General features: G+C 49.0%; 1 protein-coding gene and 2 pseudogenes across 1 annotated transcript; 2 read left to right on the forward strand and 1 right to left on the reverse strand.

The window, feature by feature from the left end:
- Nucleotides 1-25,310, forward strand: part of LOC119279367 — a 58,163-nt pseudogene that overhangs the window by 29,381 nt on the left and 3,472 nt on the right.
- Nucleotides 1,387-2,202, forward strand: LOC119275023. Its single transcript, XM_037555794.1, has 3 exons — nucleotides 1,387-1,583; nucleotides 1,668-1,877; nucleotides 1,965-2,202. Exons 1-3 carry the CDS (start codon nucleotides 1,425-1,427, stop codon nucleotides 2,154-2,156), a joined length of 561 nt encoding a protein of 186 aa, XP_037411691.1. The 5' UTR covers nucleotides 1,387-1,424; the 3' UTR covers nucleotides 2,157-2,202.
- LOC119280376 lies at nucleotides 5,858-18,370 on the reverse strand (annotated as a pseudogene).

The following is a 25,310-nucleotide window of genomic DNA, read 5'->3' on the forward strand; positions in this document are numbered from 1 at the left end:
CTCCTCTAGTGAGGTACGCTCTGATGAGGAGGAAGAGGACGAGGAGGCTCAGGAGGAGGAGGAGGAAGTTGGGGAGGGGGACGAGGAGGAGGAGGTGGGGGAGGGGAACGAGGAGGAGGAGGCAGAGGAGGAGGGTGGTGGCGGGGATGATGGTGGTGGCGGGGGTGATGGTGGTGGCGGGGAGGGGGTTGGCAACAAGGGATGGCTGCGTGGTAACACAAAGGTACCAAAGCAGATTCCTGCTACCGAGGAGCAGAAGTGGCTCATCGAGCCCACGGGGAAAGAGTAAGTGCCACTTTATAATAATTTCATTATTTTGCTTGTCACATGCTTATATTTCTCTTTATTTTGCTTGTCACATTTCATCGTTTTGCAGCAACTGGATATATCCTAAAGGGGCCCGTATTCCCAACGGCCTCATCACCGTCTTGCTGAAGGTATACTGGCCGGGGCTGTACTGTCCGGATCCAGTCAGGCACCCAGACCGCCTGGTTTTGGCCACGTGCTGGGACCACTGGGTAGCGGCCCCCCACGCGGACTATGAGACCCATGCTAAGGCCGTGATCACTAACTTTTGGGTGAGTTTTCTTCAGAAGCACAAGTCCATTCTGGTTTCATGAATGATTTAACTCATGGCTTCTTCCATTCTGATTTCATGAATGATTGTAGAAATACTATCGAGTTCTTCCGGAGCACAAGGCCATTGCCGACCAGATCGTGCTTTGCCAAGCCAAGAGTAAGGCCCGCCAGATGCAGTACGAGGTGCGTTGGGTGGCCATCTCGACATACTATCACGACGCTCTTGGTGTGAAGATGACCAAGGAAGAAGCGCGGAGGACAGACATTACCTTGCAGAGGCACCAGTACTTGGCGGTAAGTATAAAAGATTTTTATTTCCGATGTTTGTGGTACATTTCATCATTTCGTGTTGACATGTCAGTATGCTTTCATTATGTAGGTGTGTCCAAATTGGTGTTATGGAAAAGACGAGTCCTGGGCAGCATTGGTGGATCTGTGGTGTGATAACGATGGAGCTTGGGCGGCTACGAGCATTAGAAACAAGGCTAACAGAGGCAGGGAGGGAATACATGCTCAGGGAAATCGAAACCACTTTCTTCACAAGACACTTGAGGTATATCTATGTACATTAAACATTTTCTTCTTCTTTTTACCATCACTTTCTTATGTATGACTAACCTCTGTTTGGTTGTTTGGTGGTGCAGGAGGAGAAACTGAAGCGGCCGCTCTCACACATGGAGGCGTGGGAGATCGCCCATACACGAAAGAAGCCCAAGCCTGGCGAGGCCAAGTACTACAGCAAGACCGCGGAGTATAAGAAGGCCTACTCTGAGGGGTATCTGAGTTTACATGCTGACACACCTGACCCCATTGCGGCGGATCTGGACGAGAGGGTGGTGGTGAGCATGGGGAAGAAGCACGGTCGGTCGCCGTTTCTGGATGATGTGATCACTCCTTCTATCTCCTACACACAGCTCCGAGCTACCAACCCGAGCCTGTGCCAGCGCACGAGCACGTCCATGACCAGTGCGCAGTCACAGTCCCTCATTGCTGAGCGGAACTCTGTAAGTATTTTCCCTCTTATCTTCATTGCTCACTTTATTTTCCGCATTGAGATGTTTTGTGAGTTCCATCATGTCATACCGTAGGCCTACTTGGAGTACACACGTCAGGAGACCATGACGTGGCACGAGAGCCTTCATGCATACCATCAGCAGAGGGATCGCACGTTGCAACACTTCCTTGAGGAAATGGCGGCCGGCAGGGTTCCTCAATTGCAACCAGCACCATCTCCTCCACCACAACCAGTGCTTCTTACTTTTGAGGAGTTTCTGACACAGAACCCTGGCCCCTCGCCGGTTAGTACATCTCAAACTATTCACCCAAAGCATACTATTTATTTAACACAATCATATATCCCCTTAACATGTCTTTTTAACATCCAGGGAACTGGTGGATCTACCGTTGGTGGTGGTGCTGGTCTTGGCATCACTCCCGAGTCACGGAGCCCGGTCACTCCTATCCACGGAGGCGGCGGCGGTCTTGGCGGTAGCGCTGCCGCTAGAAGTGATGACCTAGGCTTCAGCGGACTTGGCGGTGATGACCTTGGCGGTGGTGGTGGATGTCCTAGCGCTTAAGCCTTTGGGTGACAGTGGTGGTGATCATAAACTTGTGGTGGTGGTCTTTTAGATGACTTGTGGTGGTGGTCTTTTAGATGACTTGTGGTGGTGGTCTTTTGGTGGTGGTGGTCTTTTGGTGGTCTTTTAGATGACTTGTGATCTTTTAGATGACTTGTGTGCTTCTTTAGATGCTTATGTTTGCAATGATGGTTATGTTTGTCATGATACTTATATTGTTGTGATGGTGTTTGTTGTGAGGATGATACTTATATATGTTCTGTATGTCTATTTCATCATATATATATGCTGTGAATTTGAATTGAAAGCAAACAGAAAAAGGGAAAAAAATTAGACGCAAACTATGCCTACGGCTTAGCCGTAGGCATAGGGTTACCATGTGCTACCAGAGGACGACACGTGGAGGCTATGCCTACAGTTAGGCCGTCGGCATATATCTAAACTATGCCTACAGTTTGGCTGTCGGCATAGCCTGGAACATATGCCTACGGAATAGCCGTAGGCATAGCTTAAGATATATGCCGACAGGCATGCTGTAGGCATAGCCGTGCCCACCGAGCTAGTAGACACCGCCACGTGGCAGGGATATGCCTACGGCGTAGCCGTAGGCATAGGTTCAAATCTATGCCGACGGCTACACCGTAGGCATAGCTCTGCCACGTGGCGTCTCCTCTATGGGCAGCACTTGACGGCGGCCACCGTTAGCGTGGAATGTTGCCGACGGCCTTGGCCGTCGGCATAGATGTACGGAGACCGTCGGCAAATCATCTATGCCGACGGCTTTTCTATGCCGACGGCATCCCGAGATACGCCGACGTATATTATGCCGATGGCCCTATGCCTACGGGGGCCGTCGGCATAGGCCTATCCCGACGGGAATCAGGGCTATGCCTACGGCCTGAGCCGTAGGCATAGGGGTTTATTCTGGTAGTGAACATTCGTGTGTGCCAATAATTTGGGAGCAAACAAGTGTAAGATCGACTTTAAGTTGAACTAGTAGTTTATTCAGTAAAAAGATGAGTGTTCAGAAAAAAAAAGTATTGTTGTTCCATATTCTAATAGAGATAACCTAAAGTAAATGTAATGTCAAGATTCTCCTCCACAATTAAGTACGCATCAAGGGAGGGGCTCTAATTTTTTACTTGGAATGAATTGATAGAACAACAACTAAAGTTAAAAAAGTAGATCAACTCACCTATAGATGACTTGGCCGCCTTGTGCGCTCGCGCAAGGCCCTTATGTTCTCCAAATCGCCCGCTAGCTTGCCGCTTGTCGATAGTGGGGGGCACGAGGTCAGTCTGCATGATGGCAACAAGCTTCACATGGCAGAGGACACATGGACAATTTTTGGTCGCACGACAGAGAGGGTGGCAGTTCACTGGGACAGACATTTTTTTCCCCGAGGAATCAGTGGCATAGGACGATTTTTTCTGAGGTGGGGCGAACTCTAAAGCACAAAAAAAATTCGAAAGACAATGGTAGTGCACACAAATACTTTTAGCTGAAAATGCCACTAAAATTCAAAAAAATTACACGCCTCACCTTTGCCTTTGCTAGCCCTTCCCCTTCATATCCATGTTTTCCCTTCGCCAGCAAAGTTGGCAACGCGGCTGCGCCACCCACACACACTCACTGTTTTTAATCAGCAATTGTCAATTAGTCATCAATATTCAGACAAATTTCTATCACAGAGCATAAAGCACATATAAAAATGACTGTAAAACACTGAGTAATTACTATCACATATCACACATTCTCACTGTTTTTAATTAGAAAATTTCGTCAATATGTTATGAATCTCCAGCCACTGGTGTACACACCACTACAAAAAGAGAAAACAGAACAAGGATGGAAAAAGAACACGGAGTCGATGAGGGGGCTGCAGGTGGGTTGTGGACGCTGACCGCGCCCTCGCCGCTCCAGCTGGCCGCTGGCCTCGCTGCTCTCGCTGTCCACCAGATCGCGCGCCGACCGCAGCCGTCCGCCGGCTCCGTGCGCCGCTCTGTGCTGCTAGCTAAGCTCCGGCTGGCTTCGTGCTGCGTTGTACGGCTGGAACATTGGAGGACAGAATCGCTGCTCACTGACTCACTACCCAACAAGACAACCATTTTTTCAGGAACTATCTATGAATCAGAGCGAGTAAACATACGTATACCTGTACGTAATTTTCTTCCCCGGCAAATCAAGGTAGGACGGGCGCCTGTCCTCGCTGTACCGAGAGCTCCGCCTGTGCCGAGGATCACATAAACTAATTAATATGTCTCTGATATCATTGTTGTAGTGGGCAGGCAAATAAAACAGCAACATAGAAATATGAATCTCAATCCAAGTCTGATCGACACCGACAGTGTACCTACAAACAAACGAGCGCCTAGCTAATCAGTACCATGTCTCGTTAATGGTGGTGACCAGGAGTGCAAAACTTGGGGGCGGGGGTGAGTCAGTACTCAGTAGGAGGAGTGGCGATGTGCAGTTCTGTGTGCCGACCCCGCCATCCGTCATCTTCCCTTCTAGCCGCAGTGCACCGTGTGCCGGAGCTGCAGGTCGAGGCGGCCGGAGTGGGGCTGGGCGCCACCTGGAAGCTGGCGTCCCTGAGACCACGAGGCTGCCACTACTAGAAAAACCCCTACTAATGGCGCACCTAATATGGCCATTAATGGCGCACCTGTGGTGCGCCATTAACAGCACACCATTAGTAATTTTTACTAATGGCGCATCAGTGGTGCGCCATTAGTATCTGGTGCGCCATTAGTATGCCTCCCAGGGGCCATGTATACCCAGGTGCTTTGGCATACTAATGGCGCACGACCACGAGATGCACCATTAGTAACAGCGGCATACTAATGGCGCACTGTCCAGTGATGCGCCATTAGTATGCTTTGTCATACTAATGGCGCACTGTCATGTGATGCGCCATTAGTATGAATATTAGGTTTTTTTTATTTTTTATTTTCTGTTTTTTGCACAGGTTACAAAATGTATAATTTGACAAAATATAGACAGCACACATCAACAACAGATTCATCGAATACAATAGAAGATTAGTCTTTGAATACAATTCATCATATTAATCTCCGAATACAATTCATCATATTAGTCTCCAATTTTTATTATAGTAAGAATATTACAATGTCTTTACAAGTTTCCAATAAAAGGAAAATTGCAAGGAAATAAAAAAAAACCTAAAGCTAATCTTCTAGTAATCTTTTCTTCTTTTTCTTCACTTTATCCCTGCAAAATGTAACAAAATAAACAGAAACACAAACAAACTATTTATAACATGTCAATACTGTCATTTTTTCAGACCAAGTAACTAACAACTTCAGTGAGACAGGCACAGTGCAGTGTGAATTTCAATTGGCTAAATCATATATAGAAATCAGTATCTTCTCTATGAACCTGAAACTGAGATGACTGGACTAATTTTGCACATTTGATTTATGAATTTATTCTTCTTCGACAACCAACTAAACTTCGGATCACCTTCTAAGCATCTGTACATACTACATAGGCTGATTAATCCAACAACCACAATGCAAATATCGACTATTTCCATTCAACTTCTTCACTTACTCATTATTATCTAATGAAACCATTCGTAACTAATGAAGCAGATTGGCTGAAGTTATCATGTCTACATTTGGCTGGTAGGATGGAACATTTCTGGATTGGGAGTCAATGAGCTTTATGCTTTCAATTCTCACTATTTTATTCAGGTGGTACAAGTAACATTTCAGCCTATTTCTAGATAAAAGCCCACCCTCTGTATGAGGCTTCACTGCCCAAAAGGCTGAAGTTGGAATATGATCAAACTATTCAGAGCACTATAGGGCCAAAATGGTCCTTTGAATTCAATAGTTGATTTCGGAGCACAATAGGGTCAAAATGGTCCTTTGAATTCAGTAGTTGATTTCTGAGCCAAAATACTATTTATTTTATTTGTGCGCAATATTGCCTTTTTTTTCAAAATAATAGCATAAGGCTCAAGACTTGTATCATTTTCAAGTTAGATTCTAAAATTCCTGGGTGCCAAAACTTTGAGAAACATCACATTAAACACCAACTATTTTTCAAAGGAAATCGATACACATTGTTAAAAGGTGAACCCATTATGCTTTCAAATGAATATATATAAACTGCTAAAAATATGTCTTGCCAAAAGGCACAGATGCATCACTTGCTTTAACTAATATGCATGGAAAAGCATCATCTTAGTGACAAACAAACTGCAAAGTTAGGAAATAAAAGGAGAAATCAGAAGAACAAGCATACAAAATACATCTAGTATACAGGCAATTTATTAAATACCTGATGAGGGTTGCGATCAATAATTGACTGCTCCTTGAACTTCAGCTTACATGAATATTCGCGATTACCTTGAATGCGCATAGTACCATAGTGATCACAGTACAGTTTACCCAATATGAGATTGTAAATGGAAGTGGTCACCTGTGATAGCATATTTTCAGTTAATCATTTCACAGAGTCAATCATTTCACAGAGTTAACCATTTCTTGATAACTAGGTAATAATACCTTGCTCCACTGGAAAACTTCACCATCATCAAACTCCAGTGTTAACACACCAACAGGATCAAGTTGAATGGAGCGACCCCAGAACTTGCTCTTTAGGTTGCTGTCTGCTCAAAACCTCCAACCATTTCCCTCACAGTGGCATGCAACAACCATTGGATGATGACTAACCTGGCAAGTGGTATTGAATATTTTTATATAAACCAACATGCAGAAGCAAATAAACTAAACTTCAAGAAAATCTGTAGTGGCCTCAAATATCTGTTAGTCTACAAAAGAAAGGCTATTTGATGATTCAACATGTACAGAGTAGAAAATCCGAAGTAACGACTACATGGGGCACTGCAGCAGTATTGCAGCGGGCTGTTCTGAAAGCAGTATTCAAACTAGTTCATGGAGAAGTTTAAGGTGTTACGTTACATAAACTCACTATCAGAATGTAAGAAATAAGTTAGGAGAATGAACAGTGGACTATGCTAACCAACAGTAAGAACCTGTTCTTCATATTACTGGATTTCTAAAGGTTCATAAAAATACCTTTTCTGAGAAAAAACGAAGACCTTTATCTGGATAATCTGCTTCATAGGTCTCCCCAAGAAGAGGGTTGAAGGGCTTACAACTCCTTCCATCCGTAGAGGCATAACTAGAAACAACAAATGCTGCAACGCTTAGAATCCTCATCACACTATCCCCCTGAGTATTCAACATAGAGATGTAAGATGCATAAATGTGGTTCATCTCATGATAGAAATAAGCAAATAAACATGTCCAATCACAAGTTAGTTATTGCTACTACTACAGATAACATGCACACAGAAAAGTTCTGACATCTTTGCAAAGAAACAAAATGGTAGAGAACAGGTTAAACATAATGACACCAAGAAGTGTTAGAGGCGGATTTAGAATGCACTCGAATGAGTTTAGAGTAAAACGGAAGACATTGCATAAAGGTGTAATATGTAGGACACAAACAGGAGTAATCACATAAGTACATTGATATCCTCTTTGGTACAAACCAAAACTAAGATTGGATATATACTACAACTGCAAAGCAGGAGATAACAAGAACAACCTGAAGAGGAGTAGAGGACACGGTGCAAAATCGAACAAAACCACCTCTAAGCTACTTATGTTTCAGGTTAAACTACTTAAGTTCTACTCCCTCCGTTCAAAAATAGATGACTCAGCTTTGTACTAACTTTAGTACAAAGTTGGGTCATCTATTTTGGAACGGAGGGAGTAGTATGAAAGGGAAAGTCACGCACTTCCCGTCACATGCTGAGAATAATGAGGAAGAAGACATACCCTTTTGCCCCATTCATATGCACGATCAATAAGGTAGGAATACTCAAGATCCTCGAAACATTTTTGTAATGATGAAAGAGGTTCATTGAAGTAAACAGGCAGACAGACTTTGGTAAGATCCTTTCCTATGTTATCCTTGATCATTGACCACAAACTAACACCCTTCTCTTTCTCAACTGGATCTGGTAGCTTCTTACGCCTTCTCACATATGGATAATTAATTCCAACAGAGTTCATAGAAGGATCAATTCCATCCATCGGGTAGTCGTCCTCATCATCTGAACCAGCTTCAGATCTTTGGAAATCAGATCCACTGCTTTTAAAAGAACTAGATGAAAGGAAATCAGTTGTATCAAAATATATGTTCTCTTCATCGTCAGTCTCCTCTTCAACAGGATCTTGTGGTTCATTGTAATCATCAGACTCGCTACCACTTCCTTCTGAAAAAAGAGGAATGGTAATTTAAGTTGTCGACAAAAGTAAATCAAATATTGAATCGACATTCATGATATAATCCAAAGAGAGTTTGCAAGGAACACCGAGGACTCCATAAAAGAGAAATCCAATATGTGCATTCAAGACCTCGGAAAGTTGGTATCTAAGAACAGCAAATGAAGAAATCATGAATGGAAAGGGAGAGAGGGAGAAGATCTAGACTGATCTCCAAAACTGTTGCTAACGGAACTACAAGTTACTAATTTACAACTAAAAAAGTGGTTATCACGTATCAAACAGTTATCAAACGGTCCATGCTGATTGAATGGTCAACCTATCCACCCCTCGTCCCTTGAACCAAAAGCATAGATGGCTATCTCTAACCATTTGGGATACCCATAGCCACTCAAAGCTATCCCGTGAACCAAAGACAGCCCTAGTAAATATGATGTCCATCCGCTCATGCATGTATATAGTTTGCTTACACTTCGGCTAACCAATCAGCAATGCTCATATTGAACCAAACCACCACAGTTTTGTCTGACATTCTAGAGTTACAGCTATTTTAGATGGTATATGTGTGTGGAGTTATTCACCAGCGTAAGTCAGAAATTCACCAGCGTACGTCAGTAGCTCTGTACTTGTTTCTTCATTAATTAAACCATGTAGAGAATGGCACAATATCACACCATGCAGTGGACTCAAAATTTCCTACTCCCATGCAGGATCAAGTTCTGTTCGAAGCAGGGTCAGATAGATATGAATACCTCTAGGTGGCGGAGCGTGTCAAGGACTAGCGCCTGCTTCTGCTTGAGAAGCACAAGCTGCTTGTGCAGCGCCTCGAACTCCTCCCGCACGATCCTCTCGCTGTCAGCAATGGCAGCATCGCTGACCCCTTCCTGCTGCAGGCGCTTCTTCAGGCGCTCGGTGGAGACCGCCGCGGCCGCCGCAGTGTCCCCCGGCCCGACCATCTCGCTGGTGGACATCCTCGGGAACATCTCCTTGGTGGCACGGAGCGCCTCAAGCCACGCGGCCCTGTCCTCCCTCGTCTCGGCCCGCAGGTGCAGCCTCTTGGTCCCCGAGAAGATGGAGAACCTCCTGTCGTCCGATCTGCTCTCTCTGACGGTCGACACCTGCACGTCAACCACCCGTTTCAGCGTCAGAGACAGAGGGAAATGGATCTGCGGATCAGAGGAGCGAATCGAAGCATCGAGCGGGCGACTGACCTTGAGGTGGATTTCGCCGAGGGGCTTGCGGGGCGTCTGGTGGTGGCCGTGGCCGTTGGAGTGGGGGGCGGAGGCGGAGGAGGGGCGCGCGAGGCGGCGGAGCGAGTCCTCGCCGATGACCTTGGCGCCGCGGTCGGTGTCGCGGGAGAGGTCGATGCGGTCGGGCCCGTGGATCTTGTAGTAGGAGAGCACGCCGTCGCTGAGCGCGAACCAGCGGGGCCGCCACCCGCGGCCGTAGTTGACCCACTTGTAGAAGACCCCGGAGATGCCAGATCCGGTGTCGCCATGGCCGGCCTCCTCCTGTGGTGCCTGCTAGGTCGCCATGGCCGCGGGCTCCTTGTCCGTGGCGGCTGGATCTGGGGCCTTGGGGTGGCAGGGAGCTCCTCCTCCTGCAGCTCGGCGGCCTCCACACCCCGGAGCAACGCCGTCGCCGGAGGACGTGGTCACCTGCTCTCCTCTGGATCCGGTGAGGAGGGTTAGGGAAGGAGCTCACCACGGCTCCATGCCCTGGATCTGGTGTGAGGGAGGGGGAAGGGAGCTCGCCGTGGTCAGGAGGGAGAGGAAGAGGCGGGCGGCCGGGGGTTCCCGATCTAAATCAAAGTCGAGGGAGGTGGGTGGGTGTGTCAGGAGGAAGGTGAGGGGGAGAGAACGTGACAAGAGGGAGGGGATAAGGGGTGATAGCAATGGCGCACTTGTAGGGGTGCGCCATACGTATAGATAGCAATGGGGCATCTCTTACTGGTGCGCCATTACTAGTTAAAACTAGTAATGGCGCACGGTGGAACAGTGCGCCATTAGTAGTTTTGCAAAAAAAGGAATAAAAGCAATAATAAAAAAAATAACATTAGTGGCGCACCTCCTGGATGGTGCGCCATTACTAGTTACAACTAGCACTGTGTCTGGATGCGCCATTAGTATGTTTGGACAGGCGCACTAGTTCAAAAAAAAATTGGTACTAATGGCGCACCGTGGTCAGGGTGCGCCATTAGTAGTTTCAACACTAATGGCGCATCAGAGGGTGGTGCGCCATTAATATATACTAATGGCGCACCACTTGTCTGGTGCGCCATTAGTGTCATTTTCATCTATAGCCCTTTTCCTAGTAGTGTGCTGCTGGCGGCCGGCGAGCGAGGGGGAGGCCAGTAGGGGGGTGGACCTGGGACAGCGAGTCTACGGTGGGGAGGACCAGGATCTTGGAAGAGGTCACATAGATCGCTCTCTTTTTTCACGGTAGTTATTTTCTTAGCCCATATCCCACGATGGGGATAAGGGTTGATGGTGGTTGAACAAGATATTTTGACGCACCTAGTTTTTTTATGGGAATCAAGGGACGATGTCCTTTGCGCCTCACAATACGTCCCTATGCGCCATGTGATTTTGAATAATGAGACGTAGATAAAAGCGTCAAATCGAAAACGTCTCTACATGTCTATTTTGTTGTAGTGTGGAGACCTTGGCGATGAAGTGTCGGCTATGGCGTTGCAACAGCGTGTCGACGATGATGTCACTTGAAGGTGTCCCTTGCAGCGACGGTGTATCGATGCTGTGTCGCGCCCGAAGAAGTCGATGAAGATTGCATATTATTCCACACCGGCCTGACGTGTGGATGGTGCATGTTGAGATCGCTTCTCATAGACGTACTCCATGAAGTATATTGGCTTGTAGCCTGGCATAGTCGTAAAGCTTGATGTTGATGTTCGGCCTGATGTAAAGGTGTAGGTGCAGATCGCTCGGTGAAGATGCAGATCGGTGGCTCGAGGGTGGACGGCGTGCGAGGCGCAGGAGGTGGATGGAACGGCTTGGTGAAGATCTCGTCCGTGCGTGTGCCTCGAAGTCGAAGGCCTGCAGGTGCGTGTGCCTCGAAGTCGAAGGCCTGCGGGCCCTCCCGATGTCCCGCGCTGCAAGCCGGCTTGATGAAGGTGTCGACCTGCGGTGAAGGTGTCGATGCCGCGTGCAAGACCCTCCCGTGATCGAGGCACTGGTGCGTCATGTTGGTCGCCTGGTCCATGTGGTCTCGAGACGACATGGAACCTGAAGAACCTAGCTCGTGTTGCCGTGTGCATAGGGTATGCACGCATGGATGCATGCCCGTACGGAGCTACACCAAACTCCGTACGACTGCTGCTTGTACGCACGGATGGAGGCGGACCTGTATTGCGCCGTTGGATCTCCAGTTTACCAGCTCGTTCGGAGACGCCCGCCGTGGACGCTCCGCGTATTGCCCGGGAGGTCGCCGAGCGTGCGCTGGTGGCTGGCTCGTTTTGGAGGAACCGCGCCACCGCCTGAGCCCAGGATTTGTTGGAGAAGCCGGCTTGTTCAGAAGACCGCCGCTGCTGCCATGTACGTGCGCGCGAAGAAGCTGGCTTGATGGCGGTGCGTAACCGCCGGCAGGGATCGGGTTGGATCTCCGACTCGGAGCAGCTGCGTACCTCTCGCCGTATCGTCGGTGCCACCGTACGCAGTGATTTTCACCGGAGGTCGAGGGTCCTGTGATTTATCTGGTGGCTAAGAAAAAATCAATCTACTGTAATTTCGAAAACTGAAGTTGGTTTTTTTTTTTGGAAAAGGGGGGACTCCCCGGCCTCTGCATCAAGAGTGATGCATACAGCCATCTTATTAACTAAGCAACAAAATGTGCGTACAAAGTTTCATATTCTCAAACTGAAAACAATAAAAAGCATCCCACACAGAGCACAGAAGGCTAGAAACACTAACTAGCCAAAAAAAATAGCCACAACCGGCTGGCTAAAGAGATAGAAAAACTAATTGCCTATCATATTACATGACCGTCATCCAAACCGGTTGAAGATATCCCGAGCAACCATCTCCCACCGGATAGACCCAGTAACCAAATGCTCCCTGGCCTCCATCGGAGTGAGTAATGACCATGAACGGATCAACGTTGTAGCTCGGAAGATAACCTGCAAAAAATGAATTCGTGATGTTTTGTTAAAAACCAAATCATTTCTGCACAGCCAGATGGTCCACATTAAAGCACAGACTCCAACCCGAATATGTCTTGCTATTGTAGAGTCAATCCCATATAGCCAATTCCCAAATAAAGCATTAACAGTATTCGATGGAGTAATATTAAAAGCAATGTGGACCGTCTGCCAAAGAACCTTGGCCAGCGGGCAATCAAAAAAGAGATGTTTAATTGTCTCATCTCGATCACAGAAACTACACCTAGCAGGTCCTGTCCAATTACGCTTTATTAAGTTGTCCTTTGTTAGAATAACTTGTTTATGAACAAACCACATAAACACTTTTATTTTCAAAGGAACTTTGACATCCCAGACACTCTTGGAAGTTGGAATGGAGCTTGTATTAATAACATCAATGTACATTGACCTCACTGTAAATACTCCAGACGTAGTCAACTTCCAGCGTAATTTATCCGGTTGGTCAGAAAGTTGAACCTCCATTAGTCTGCTAACTAACTGGAGCCAAACCTCCCAACGATTGCCCGCTAAAGACCGTCTAAACTGAATATTAAGGGGGATAGATTGAAATACCGTTGCCACGAACACCTCACGTCGTTGAGCAATACGATATAAAGACGGATATTGAATGGCCAGGGGTGAGTCGCCCAGCCAAGCGTCCTCCCAGAAACGTGTAGTGGCCCCATTGCCAATGACAACTTTTGTCCTATTGAACATTAATTGTTTGACTTTCATGAGCCCTTTCCAGAAAGGCGAGTCCATCGGCCTAACTGTTACCTGGGACAACGTCCTAGTCTGGAGGTACTTGCTGCGAATGATTTGCGCCCACATAGCTTCCGAACCGCTAGCGAGCTTCCACAACCACTTACTAAGAAGGCATCTGTTCTTAACTTCAAGATTCTCAATGCCAAGGCCGCCTTGGTCTTTGGGTCGACAGATAATATCCCACTTAGCAAGCCGGTATTTTCTTTTAAGCTCATCACCCTACCAAAAGAAGCGTGATCGATAGAAGTCTAGTCTTTTCCTCACTCCCACTAGAACCTCAAAGAACGATAAGAGGAACATAGGCATACTCGTGAGCACCGAGTTTATCAAGATTAACCGGCCTCCATATGACATGAGCTTACCTTTCCAGCAGCTCAGTTTCTTTTCAAATCGATCCTCGATACACTTCCACTCTCTGTTTGTTAGCCTACGATGTTGAATCGGAATGCCAAGGTAGGAGAAGGGCAAACTTCCCAACTCGCACCCAAACAATTGCCTATAGGAGTCATGTTCGTCTTTGGCCCTACCAAAGCAGAACAATTCGCTCTTATGAAAATTAATCTTTAACCCCGATAATTGTTCAAAGAGGCATAACAACAACTTCATATTTCTCGCCTTTGCCAAATCATGCTCCATGAAGATGATTGTATCATCAGCGTATTGAAGGATGGATACACCTCCATCAACCAGATGAGGTACCAACCCACCCACTTGACTATGGTCCTTAGCCCTTCCGATCAAAATTGCTAACATATCCACCACGATGTTAAACAAGACGGGGGACATTGGATCTCCTTGCCTGAGGCCCTTATGAGTCTGGAAGTAATGACCTATATCGTCATTGACTTTAATACCCACACTCCCTTTTTGCGTAAAGGATTCTACCTGATGGCGCCAAGCCTCATCAAAACCTTTCATACGCAATGCCTGTTGAAGGAACGGCCACTTGACCTTATCATACGCCTTCTCAAAATCCACCTTAAAAATTACCCCATCTAATTTTTTAGAGTGAATTTCATGGAGCGTTTCATGAAGGACAACCACCCCTTCGAGGATGTTTCTGTCCGGCATGAAAGCAGTTTGGGATTGTTGCACCACAGAAAGCGCAATCTGTGAGAGCCTGTTCGTCCCGACCTTGGTAAAGATTTTGAAACTAACATTGAGAAGGCAAATTGGCCTGAATTGCTCAATTCGCACAGCCTCCGTTTTCTTAGGGAGCAATGTGATAGTTCCAAAATTCAACTGAAATAATTGAAGTTGTCCAGAGAAAAGATCGTGAAACATAGGTAACAGATCCCCCTTAATAATCTGCCAGCACCTTTTATAAAACTCCGCCGGAAACCCATCCGGACCGGGAGCCTTATTGTTGTCCATTTGTGCAATAGCATCAAACACTTCCTTCTCCGTAAATGGGGCTAGCAAGATATCATTTTTGTCAGCCGATAGTTGAGGAACATCCTCAGTCCGAGACTCATCCAAGGTTACACAATTAACCTCTGGTGGTCCAAATAACTGCCTATAATACTCGGTGATGTAAGTTTTTAGATTATCCTGCCCAACAATAGTACCCTCATCTTGCTCAAGTTGGAAGATTCGTTTCTTACGGTGCTTGCCATTAGCAATGAGGTGAAAGAATTGAGTATTAGCGTCCCCTTGAACCACTTTGCGGACCTTAGCGCGCAACGCCCACTTCAACTCTTCCTCACGGAGAAGTTCTTTCAACCTCTTCTCAGCCTCATGTTTAACCTGGAGCTCAGCAGGCAGCAAAATCGTAGATTCGGCTTTAGTATCTAGGGCCTGTATAAGAGAAAGGAGTCTATCCTTCTCAATCTTATACATCCCACTTAGGTGCTTAGCCCACCCCCGTAAGAAACTTCTTAAATGTCTAATTTTATTCTGCCAACGCTCGACCGCCGTCGTACCTCCGACACCCTTAGCCCATTCCCTGGCAACGAGGTCTAAGAACCCTTCACGTTCGAACCAGGCCATCTCAAAAGAGAAGGTGTTTTTGTTTCCCACATAGTTGGACTCCCCGGAGTCCACAAACAGTGGTGTGTGATCGGATATTCCCCGCGTTAAAGCTTGTACCGTCACAAGAGGGAACTTCTGTTCCCACTCCATGCTGGCGAGAACTCGATCAAGCTTTTCATATGTCGGGTTTGGCAACGCATTAGCCCAAGTAAACTTTCTACCAGAAAGTTCTATCTCCCTCAGGTCCAAACTCTCAATAATAGTATTGAACATAAAGGACCATCTCCCATCAAAGTTATCATTATTCTTCTCCTCTCTCCTCCGAATGATATTGAAATCACCCCCGACCAACATTGGAAGCTGTTCGGACCCACAAATTCGAACAAGATCCGCCAGAAACTCCGGTTTAAGTTCGGGCTGTGCAGCTCCATACACCGCCACCAAAGCCCAGTCGAACCCATCAACTTTTGACCTAACCCGAAACTTAACCGCAAAGTCTCCCATTACCACACTCCTGACCTCAAGGGAATCGCATCTCACTCCCAACAAGATACCTCCCGATCGTCCACGTGGAGGTAGGCAATGCCAGTCGAAATCAACACCACCCGCAAGAGAGGAAAGAAACTGCGGAGCAAAATTGTCTCTTCCAGTTTCGGAGAGAGCAATGAAATCTAATCTGTGCTCCAACGACGCCTCAGCAAGAAACCTTCTTTTAGCCAAGTCCTTGAGACCTCTGCTATTCCAAAAGATTCCTTTCATAATTCATCATGGAATTTTTTTGCCGTACGAATCCTAGCACTTCTACGTACCGCGGATGCTGGATACACCTTCCGCTTCCACTTACGTTTAGGTTTGTCATTGTCCACCATCCGGTCCTCATAACGGGGTAGTGGTAGTTGAAGGACCTCAACCTCTACGTTGGTCTCCTCCTCGTCTGACTCATTACAGGATGGTGCAAGGTCCGCACACAAGGTGTCTAGCATTCTCACTCCCAACGCATCAATCTCAGCGTCATTCATAGGTCGCACTGCCGCTAGGTTGCGAATGGTTTCTAAAGCGCGTTCCGCTTCCAGATCCAAAAGATCATTAACCGAGTTGGAAATTTCAGAATTATTATGCCCTAGCGAAACCCCTACTTGATTTGCATTATGAATAATCTCATCCGTAGAAAAATGCATAATGGAATTGGATAAATTGACTGACATACCGGTAGTGCCCTCGATATCACGAAGCTTAGCCGCCCTCGTAGCGCACCTCTGCTGCATGTCGTCAACCTCCGGATGGTCCTGGAGACGGGAACTCATCCGTCGCCCCTCAGAAACCGGGTCAGGGATTCCGCCAAAAGCAATAACCTCCTCTCGAGAGGCACCAGTCGCGAGAGGAAGTGACGGACGGCTCCCACATCCGGCGGTCAGGGGGCCGGGGGTAGTAGGTGCCCGTACCGCCCGTCCGAACACCCCCTCCGCCCCGACCCTCAAGGCTGTTGGAGTCCTCATCCCGACAGCCGAGGATGAGGGATGGCCCGGGGTCACCTTCCCCGGACCCCCTCCAATCACGCCAGTCGAAGCCGCCTCCGTCGGAGCCGAAAGGGAAGGGTGTGGGGCCTCCTGCCCCATACGTCCTCCCTCAGAGCCGGCCAGCGCCGGCGCAGCAGGCGTCGCCGGGGCCACCTGCCCCAGACAAACACCCACCCGCCCAGCAGAAGAAGCCGCAGCCGGCCGCCCTCCCGAAGAGGACTCCTCCCTCTCAGGAGCCCTGATCATAGCCATCGAAGGATGAGGGATCGAGGTCTCCTGCCTGAGACCCCCCTCCAAGCTCGTAGTCACCACCTGCATCTCAGACGTGTCAACAATATCCGAGGGAGGCGAGAACGCTATCTCCGAACCTTCCTCCACTCCAGGAACCTCCACACTCGGGCCCTCAAAGTCCAACGCAGGTAAGGAGTGCTCGACCACCTCAGAAGACTCCACCCGCTCACTCCATAATCTCGGGGGTGCCGAAGCTGGCTCAATGGTACCAAACCTCAGGGTGGTTGACGGCATCGAAGATGGAGGCGCCGTTTCCCCTCCGGTGGTCTTGACCCCAGACCCCGGTCTCTCGGCCTGTCGACCAGGATCAGCAACCGGAGACTCCTTGCGCCCCCTGTCATCATCCCCCTCGTGCATATCAACATCCACTGTAGTAGGTGCGTCGGCAAATAGGCTGTCATCCTCAAACTCAATCTGAAGGTTATACACCTGACCGCGATACGCCCACTTCACCACGTCCGGAACATACTCAATGTCCAAGATACTGACGAGGATGCGAGCCACCCCCTGAGCTCTGGTAAAAGCCATATCCACTCGCTCGGGCTTTCCCACCAAAACAGCCATACTAGCAACAACCCTGGCATCCTGCATGGGCCTGTGTGGAGCCCCCGAAAAACGCAACCAGGCCTGGGTAAGTGGCTTACCCTGAGGCTCACTCAATTTCCACTCGTGGAACTCAAGAATGCCATCAGTACCTGGCACCTTACACATCCCGAAACTCAATAACCTCTGTAGATCCTCCACCGTTGGACACTCCACCCTGAACGAGTTTGGCTCAAGACTGACTAACTCCCATAAGAAATCACCCGGTGCCAGCTCCCGGAGCCGCTGCACAATTTGAATCTCAGAGACTTCACCTTTAGTCACTTTAACAATCCCAGACGTCATACTGCGCACCTCGTCCGAGACTTCCTTCTTAATCGGAGACTCGAAAAACGTGAGCTCTGAACAGAACACACCATACATCATAAGATTGGGTAGCTGCTCTCTCAAAAGCGGACAAGCCCCTGACTCATGATCCGGCTTACCACACGTATCGCATAAGACTGCCACACACTCAGCAATGAAGTGGCCTTTATTGCCACAGCGATAGCATAACATTCTTTCTTTCTTTCGCGCATACTTTGCCGCCCTGTCCAGCTCAGCCTTGTCAGAGCCCTCCACAGACATCACCTCAACCTCGCCATTATTAGTAGGAACCGCCTCTGCCAGAGCCGTAACCACCTCCATAGCCTGACAAGTCAACGCAGTCTCGTCAGTATCCACACCAACCGGCGTCCGATCAACGACAACAGGCTGCTGCCTTGGGCGGTAGCGACCACCGCGGCCGCCCCGTCCACCACGGTTACCACGAAAACCACCACGGTTCCTATTAGCTGGTCTGGACGCCCCTTCGACGAAACCTCCCGTAGGCCCCAGGAAAGGTCTCTCGGTCGAGCCATCACTATGCCAAGCATACCCCCGCCCACCACCTATGGACGAAGATCCCCGGTGCTGTCCGTCACCATACGCGTTAAGACCATCATCGCCCCATTGACCACGAGGCACCGACGAGTCACCCCCCTCACCGGAGCCATCTGTAACTGCGCCTGCTCCAAAACCGGTGCCGACGGGTTCTGCGACTACCGAGCCACGAAATGCGGCGGTCGGGCCCCGGTCTGCATCGCCGTAGGACGCAGCTGGCCAGCCAACACCGGAGCAGGTGGCCGATGAGACGGGGTACCACGACACACAGTCGCCGCGGGTAGAGGCGTTGGTGGTCTAAGGCCGCCCCGACCGGCGGCAGGAGGCGGGGGTCTACCCGCCGGCAAAGTCCCACGGCCCACCGCGCCTGGCCTGGGCAGGCCGCCATGCTGCGCTTGTCGGGCACCGATTGCCCCCTGGGCCACCTGGTTTGAGGCCGGAGTAGCGGCCGCGCGCCCCGCCCCTAGCGGCAGGTCAGAGCGGCCTCGACCCGCGGCCAGAGTGGCCGCATCACCGCCCCGGCCACCTCCCGCAGGCAGAGGCAGGCCTCCGCGCCCCACGCCTCCCGGGACGCCGTTCTGAACTCCGGCCTTGGCTGGTGGAGGGCCTCCGCCCGCCATACCGCGAAGGGCAGGAATCCGGCGAGCGCGCCCCGCCCCACGATCAGAGAAGCCGGATCGCAGCCTAGGCAGAAGAACCCTAGAACGCCTCGAACGAGAAACCTCTGTCGTCCCGTCGATCGTGCATGGGGGTGTAGCGACCAGCCCCTGTAAACGATCTATGTTAACCTGGGCCTCATACCCGGTTAACTCAGGCCCACACAAGACAAGGCCCGGCTCACTCAGAGCCGGCCCGTCAGCAAGGCCCTCGAGCGCACAGCCCAGGAGAGCGTTCAAACGCGTCGCCAGCTGCTGCGAGATCGAGATCGGCCGCCTCGCCGGCGATCTCGCCATGGCAACCGCCGGCACACCGCCAGAACGGACAGGCCTCTTCTTCGTCTTTACTTGAATCCATGAATCTGGATGAATCAGATCGAAAAGAGTAAGATTCGGTAAACTAACCTTTGGAAGGGGACCCTTCCATGGTCGTACCGCCGTCGCCGCCGTCCAACGATGAACCACTCGCCTGACCATCTCCTTCCTCTCTCTCGCATGAAGCCCCACCCTTGCCGGATCTTCAACTGGCAGCACTCTATCCACCGTCGAGGCCACCTCGTCCTCATCATAGCCCACATGGAAGAATTCGCAGAATAGGTCGGAGGGAGTCGGCGTTGGTGGAGAAGCGTCCGGATCGTCGCCGTCTCCGTCCGCATCATCCTCGTCGGCTCCGGCCAGCGCCCAAAACCGGCCGCCGACCCGAGCCACCGCCCCCGAGTGCACAGTCCCAGCGCTCGCCGGCCGGGCACTCGCGTCGCCCCGGTCGCCCCCTGCAAGAACCCGGAATCGTCCTCCAAAACGATGATCCGATCTTTCGGCTTTGGGCATATCTGTCAAATCGATCAGATCTGCATCCTCCGTCTGATCCTCCTGCATACGACAATCGACACGCACATCATATATATCAAAATGTAAACGAGATCCTACCGTAATCCGGACATCGGCCGCCAGGTAATCGCCGGCAAGGACATCGTTGTCCAAGTTGATAATCCCCGTCCACCTAGACGATGGATTATGTTGTAGACGACCCTCGATCCAGCCATCAGACGAGCGCTCGTCGGCGAAATGAATCCTCCAGCGCTCCGTCTGCGCAATGTGAGGGATCGAGAGACCAGCGTCCGCCGGATCTGCGTGAGCACCCTCCACCCCTTGCGTCGACGGCCCAGCCGGGGGGCAGTGCAATGGGGGATCAGCATGGATCTCCGGAATGGAGAGTGCGGAGATCTGATGTTCCGGCGGCCGGGGGCCCTCGCCGCAACTGAAGTTGGTTTAATCTATGGAATTGATCTAATCTAGAGAATGATCTAATCTATAGAACCGATCCAATCTTTAATTGAATCGGGTGCCGCGCCCCTGAGGAGAGGAGATTGATCTCCCCGGGGGCGGCGCGCTGCGGAAGTGGTGGATGTGACCTAGGATCGGCGTCGTGAGACTAACCGCTCTAATACCATGTAGAAATTGTAGGATAGAGACTTGGAGTGCAAGGTAAGTAATACATTGTTTAAACCTATTCGATCTCTATCTCCTTATCTCTATCTTTAAACCCAATATGTATTCTAACAGGTTTGTACCAGAGCACCACCCTGGATTCATCGGCACATACTGGGGTATTGTGAGCACTCCATTCTGTTGAGAGATTGTGGAGTCAGCTGATGCCTACTTGTTCGCTGGCCCGGTGTTCAACGACCACAGCTCGGTTGGATACTCACTTCTTCTCAACAAGGAGAAGGCCATCATTGTCCAGCCGGACCGAGTCGTGATTGGGAATGGGCCTGCATTTGGGTGTGTTCTGATGAAGGACTTCCTGCGTGCACTTGCTACCCGGCTCAAGACGAACACGGCTGCATGCGAGATACATAGCCGGATTTTTGTGCCTGAGGGCGAACCCCGTCCCTCTGAGCCTGGAGAGCCTTTGAGAGTGAATGTGTTTTTCAAGCATATTCAGAAAATGTTGTCTGGCAACTCGGCTGTTATAGCAGAGACTGGGGACTCATGGTTTAACTGCCAGAAGCTAAAACTACCAGAAGGCTGTGGGTAAGCTCCCCTGAAATGTTTTCAGAGCTCTAACTTCGGTCTATGGGTGTTTTTATTTGAAACTCCCCGCATTGGTTGTTGGTCACACCCGTTCTCTTAGTATTTCTGATTTAGGTAGTTGAATACTCGGTGAGATGATATTTTGCAAGCTCATTGTTTATCGCGGAAAATCTAATAAAATGCCCTCATAGTAGTTTGAATTTTGACTGAAATGACCCGTGATGTGTCACCGACTGGTGGGGCAATATTATCAGTTGGTTTCATGCAAGAGTCTTAACACGTTTCAAAATGAATGATAGAAATCTAGACTATTTTTTACGCTGGTGACAACTCACAAGCCATGCTTGTGTCAATAGGTAGGATGTATTCCGTCAGGTTTATTTTCAATTTAACACCATTTTCTATTGGCAGGTATGAATGCCAGCTGCAATATGGATCAATTGGTTGGTCGGTCGGGGCTACTCTGGGATATGCGCAGGCTGCTAAGGATAAGCGAGTCATTTCCCTCATTGGAGATGGCAGCTTTCAGGTACAAAAACGAAATCAGAATCACCAAACCTTCTATCTTATTTTATATTTAAAGATTTTCAAAATATATACTATGTAGCTAACAATTTTGTCGTTGGACTGATATATAGGTGACGGCACAAGAAGTGTCGACGATGCTCCGGTGGGGACAGAACAACATCATCTTCCTCATAAACAACGGGGGCTACACCATCGAGGTGAAGATCCATGATGGTCCTTACAACGTCATCAAGAACTGGAACTACACTGGCGTGGTGGAAGCATTCCGTAATGGCGAGGGAAAATGCTATACTGCAAAGGTTGGTGACGCAATTAATTGTAGGGTGTATTTATATGGCTAAAAGATATTTCCAAACACCGTATTGCAATGACTTTGAACATTTGTGTCTGTATAGGTTCGAACGGAAGAGGAACTGGAGGAGGCAATTGAGGCATCCCTAGGACCTAACAAGGGCAGCCTGTGCTTTATAGAGGTAATTGTGCACAAGGATGACACCAGTAAGGAGCTTCTTGTGTGGGGAGCTAGGCTTTTCGCCGCAAATAACCGCCCGCCGAACCCTCAGTGAACACACCAGGTCTCTACAAGATGCTCATCCAGCTTAATGAGGTCATGTGAAAGCTCACGTGTACTGAACTCTGAATAAATCCTCCATTTGAGTCCACTGAACTCTGAATAAATCCTCCATTTGAGTCCACTGCTGTCGCAAGCGCAAGTGCTCATGGTTACTGTATGTAGGTGTTTTCAGTTCAGGAACTGGTACTTGTATTACCTAAATAAACCTGAAATCGATGATGTGGCCAGCGAAAGACGCTCTTGAGTTTTGTCATCTTTCTCGAGTTATTCCAACTGACAGAAGTTTCAGACTTGCTGTGCTTTTCAAAGGCACACGTTAGACATTAGCAAGAAGAAGAAAGCTGTGCTTCTGGAATCTGAAGAAGATTTGATTATGTAGTGAAGTAGCAGAGTAATTCAAAATGGTGCACCTGGTGGACAAATCTCTAAGATGGACAATTTCCTTCTTTGATACGGCCGGAGAACTCCATTCTTGCTCCAGACATCTTCATCATCGATAACACTTGCAGAAAACACCACCACTCACAAGTCACATCGCGTGATGTGCATTTCGGTAAAACCTAAGGATGTATCTCGACTTGAACCTTACACTAATATTAATAATTTAGGGGTGCGGCGGGGTGAGGCGGGTGGGTTTCGGCGGCGGCGGGGTGCGGGCGTGAGTGGCGGCACGGCAGTCGCACGTGGGTAGGTGAAAATGAAAGTTGGGCGGTTGGGCTTTTGCGCCGCCGGTTGTGTTTTTGCTCGAGCGTGGCTGGTGATTTTTACATCACGAAGAAAACTCGAGTAATTTTTTTACATCTTCATCATCGGTTGCAGCATCGTTTTTTTAGGCAACCTGGCAAAGCTTTATTCAAACCGTCACAATGTTAAAAGGGACGAACAAAAGATTAGCCGGGTGGCCCCTTCATCATTTTTACATCAGGCTGGTGAAGGTGAGATTAAGTGGGAGCGGGACTAATTACCACATCCCCCTTAATTTTTTTAGTGGGCTCCCATTGGAAAGAAAAAAAAATCAAGCTAGCCCACTTATCCCATTGACCTTGCCCTATTAGCTAGACATCGACCCTGGTAGGTTGTGTCTAGATGAGTAGAGAGAGGGTGGTGCCACAACTTGCTCCCGCCGCCGCCGTCTGCCATCGCGCCCCTGCTTCTACCTCCTCACACCATGCCACCCCCGGCGGCCTCCTCATCACCGAGGCCACTCGCGTCACGCCGGCGCTGTAGGACGAGGAGTCGTCGTCGCTCAGGGACATGCCAGGGATCTGGGCGCCGGAGCAGTTCGAGTGTGGAAGCTCGTGGTGGACGTCATGCATGCCACAGCCAGCGCTGGCAACGCCGTCAGGCAAAGTCATTAGGTGAACCCCCAGATGAGCTTTGACGGCCGTCGCGAGGAGCTCACGTCGTCGAGGAGGGTGGCGGCCGAGGACGTGCCCGGCGACATCGACGCCTTCAGACGGGCCGCCAAGAACACCATCGATGCCTTTGCATGGGCAGAGGTCATTGTTTCTGAAATGATCGATAAGAGGTGTCTAGAGGGGGGTGATTAGACACTCAACACACAAAGTTGGCAGTTTTTAAGTTTTTCAAGTTTGGGTGGAGTTTAAGCATAAGTTTAACCATTCACAATACAAATCAAGCAAGCATGCAAAGAGTATATGAGCAGCGAAAAGTAAAGCATTCAACTTGCAAGAAAGTAAAGGGATGTGATTGGAGTGTGCAAACGCAATAGGAGACACGGATGTTTTTGTCGTGGTTTCGATAGGTGATGCTATTGTACATCACGTTGATGGAGACTTCAACCCACGAAGGGTAACAGCTGCGCGAGTCCATGGAGGGCTCCACCCACGAAGGGTCCACGAAGAAGCAACATTGTCTATCCCACCATGGCCATCACCCACGATGGACTTGCCTCACTAGGGTAGATTTTCACGAAGTAGGCGATCTCCTTGCCCTTACAAACTCCTTGGTTCACTCCACAATCTTGTCGGAGGCTCCCAAGTGACACCTAACCAATCTAGGAGACACCACTCTCCAAAAGGTAATAGATGGTGTGTTGATTATGAACTCCTTGCTCTTGTGCTTCAAATGATAGTCTCCCCAACACTCAACTCACTCTCATAGGATTGGATTTGGTGAAAAGATGATTTGAGTGGAAAGCAACTTAGGGAAGGCTAGAGATCAAGATTCATATGGTTGGATTGGAATATCTTGGTCTCAACACATGAGTAGGTGGCTCTCTCTCAGAAAATGGATAATGGAAGTGTAGGCACGATCTGATGGCTTTCCCTCACGAATGAGGAGAGGGTGGAGGGATATATATAGCCTCCACACAAAATCTAACTGTTACACACATTATACCAAACTCGGTGGGACCGAATCATAAAACTCGGTCGGACCGGTTCAATACATATGTGACCGTTAGGCAATTTCGGTGGGACCGATATGATCAACTCGGTGGGACCGATGTGCAAGGGTTAGGGTAAAACCTCATCTCGGTTTGACCGATTACACAACTCGGTGGGACTGATTTGGTAATAAGCAAAACAGAGAGTTGATCAGGCAAACTCGGTGTGACCGATTATATCTTCTCGGTGAGACCGAAAATATTGCAATAGACAACAGAGAGTTTGCAAGCCCATCTTGGTGAGAACGAGATCCCATCGGTGTGACCGAACTGATTAGGATTTTTGGCAGTGGCTATGTCAACTGAACTCGATGGCGCCGGATGGATCAAATTGGTGGGGCCGAGTTTGACTTTTGGTTAGGGACATAGTGGATATGAGGAAGTGGTTGAGGGCTTTGGAGCATATCACTAAGCATTTTGAGCAAGCAAGCCATTGAGCAACACATCATCTCCTTTTAATAGTATTGGCTTTCCTATAGACTTAATGTGATCTTGGATCACTAAAAT

This window comes from Triticum dicoccoides, chromosome 3B, assembly GCF_002162155.2.
Source record: "Triticum dicoccoides isolate Atlit2015 ecotype Zavitan chromosome 3B, WEW_v2.0, whole genome shotgun sequence".
Taxonomy (NCBI): domain Eukaryota; kingdom Viridiplantae; phylum Streptophyta; class Magnoliopsida; order Poales; family Poaceae; genus Triticum; species Triticum dicoccoides.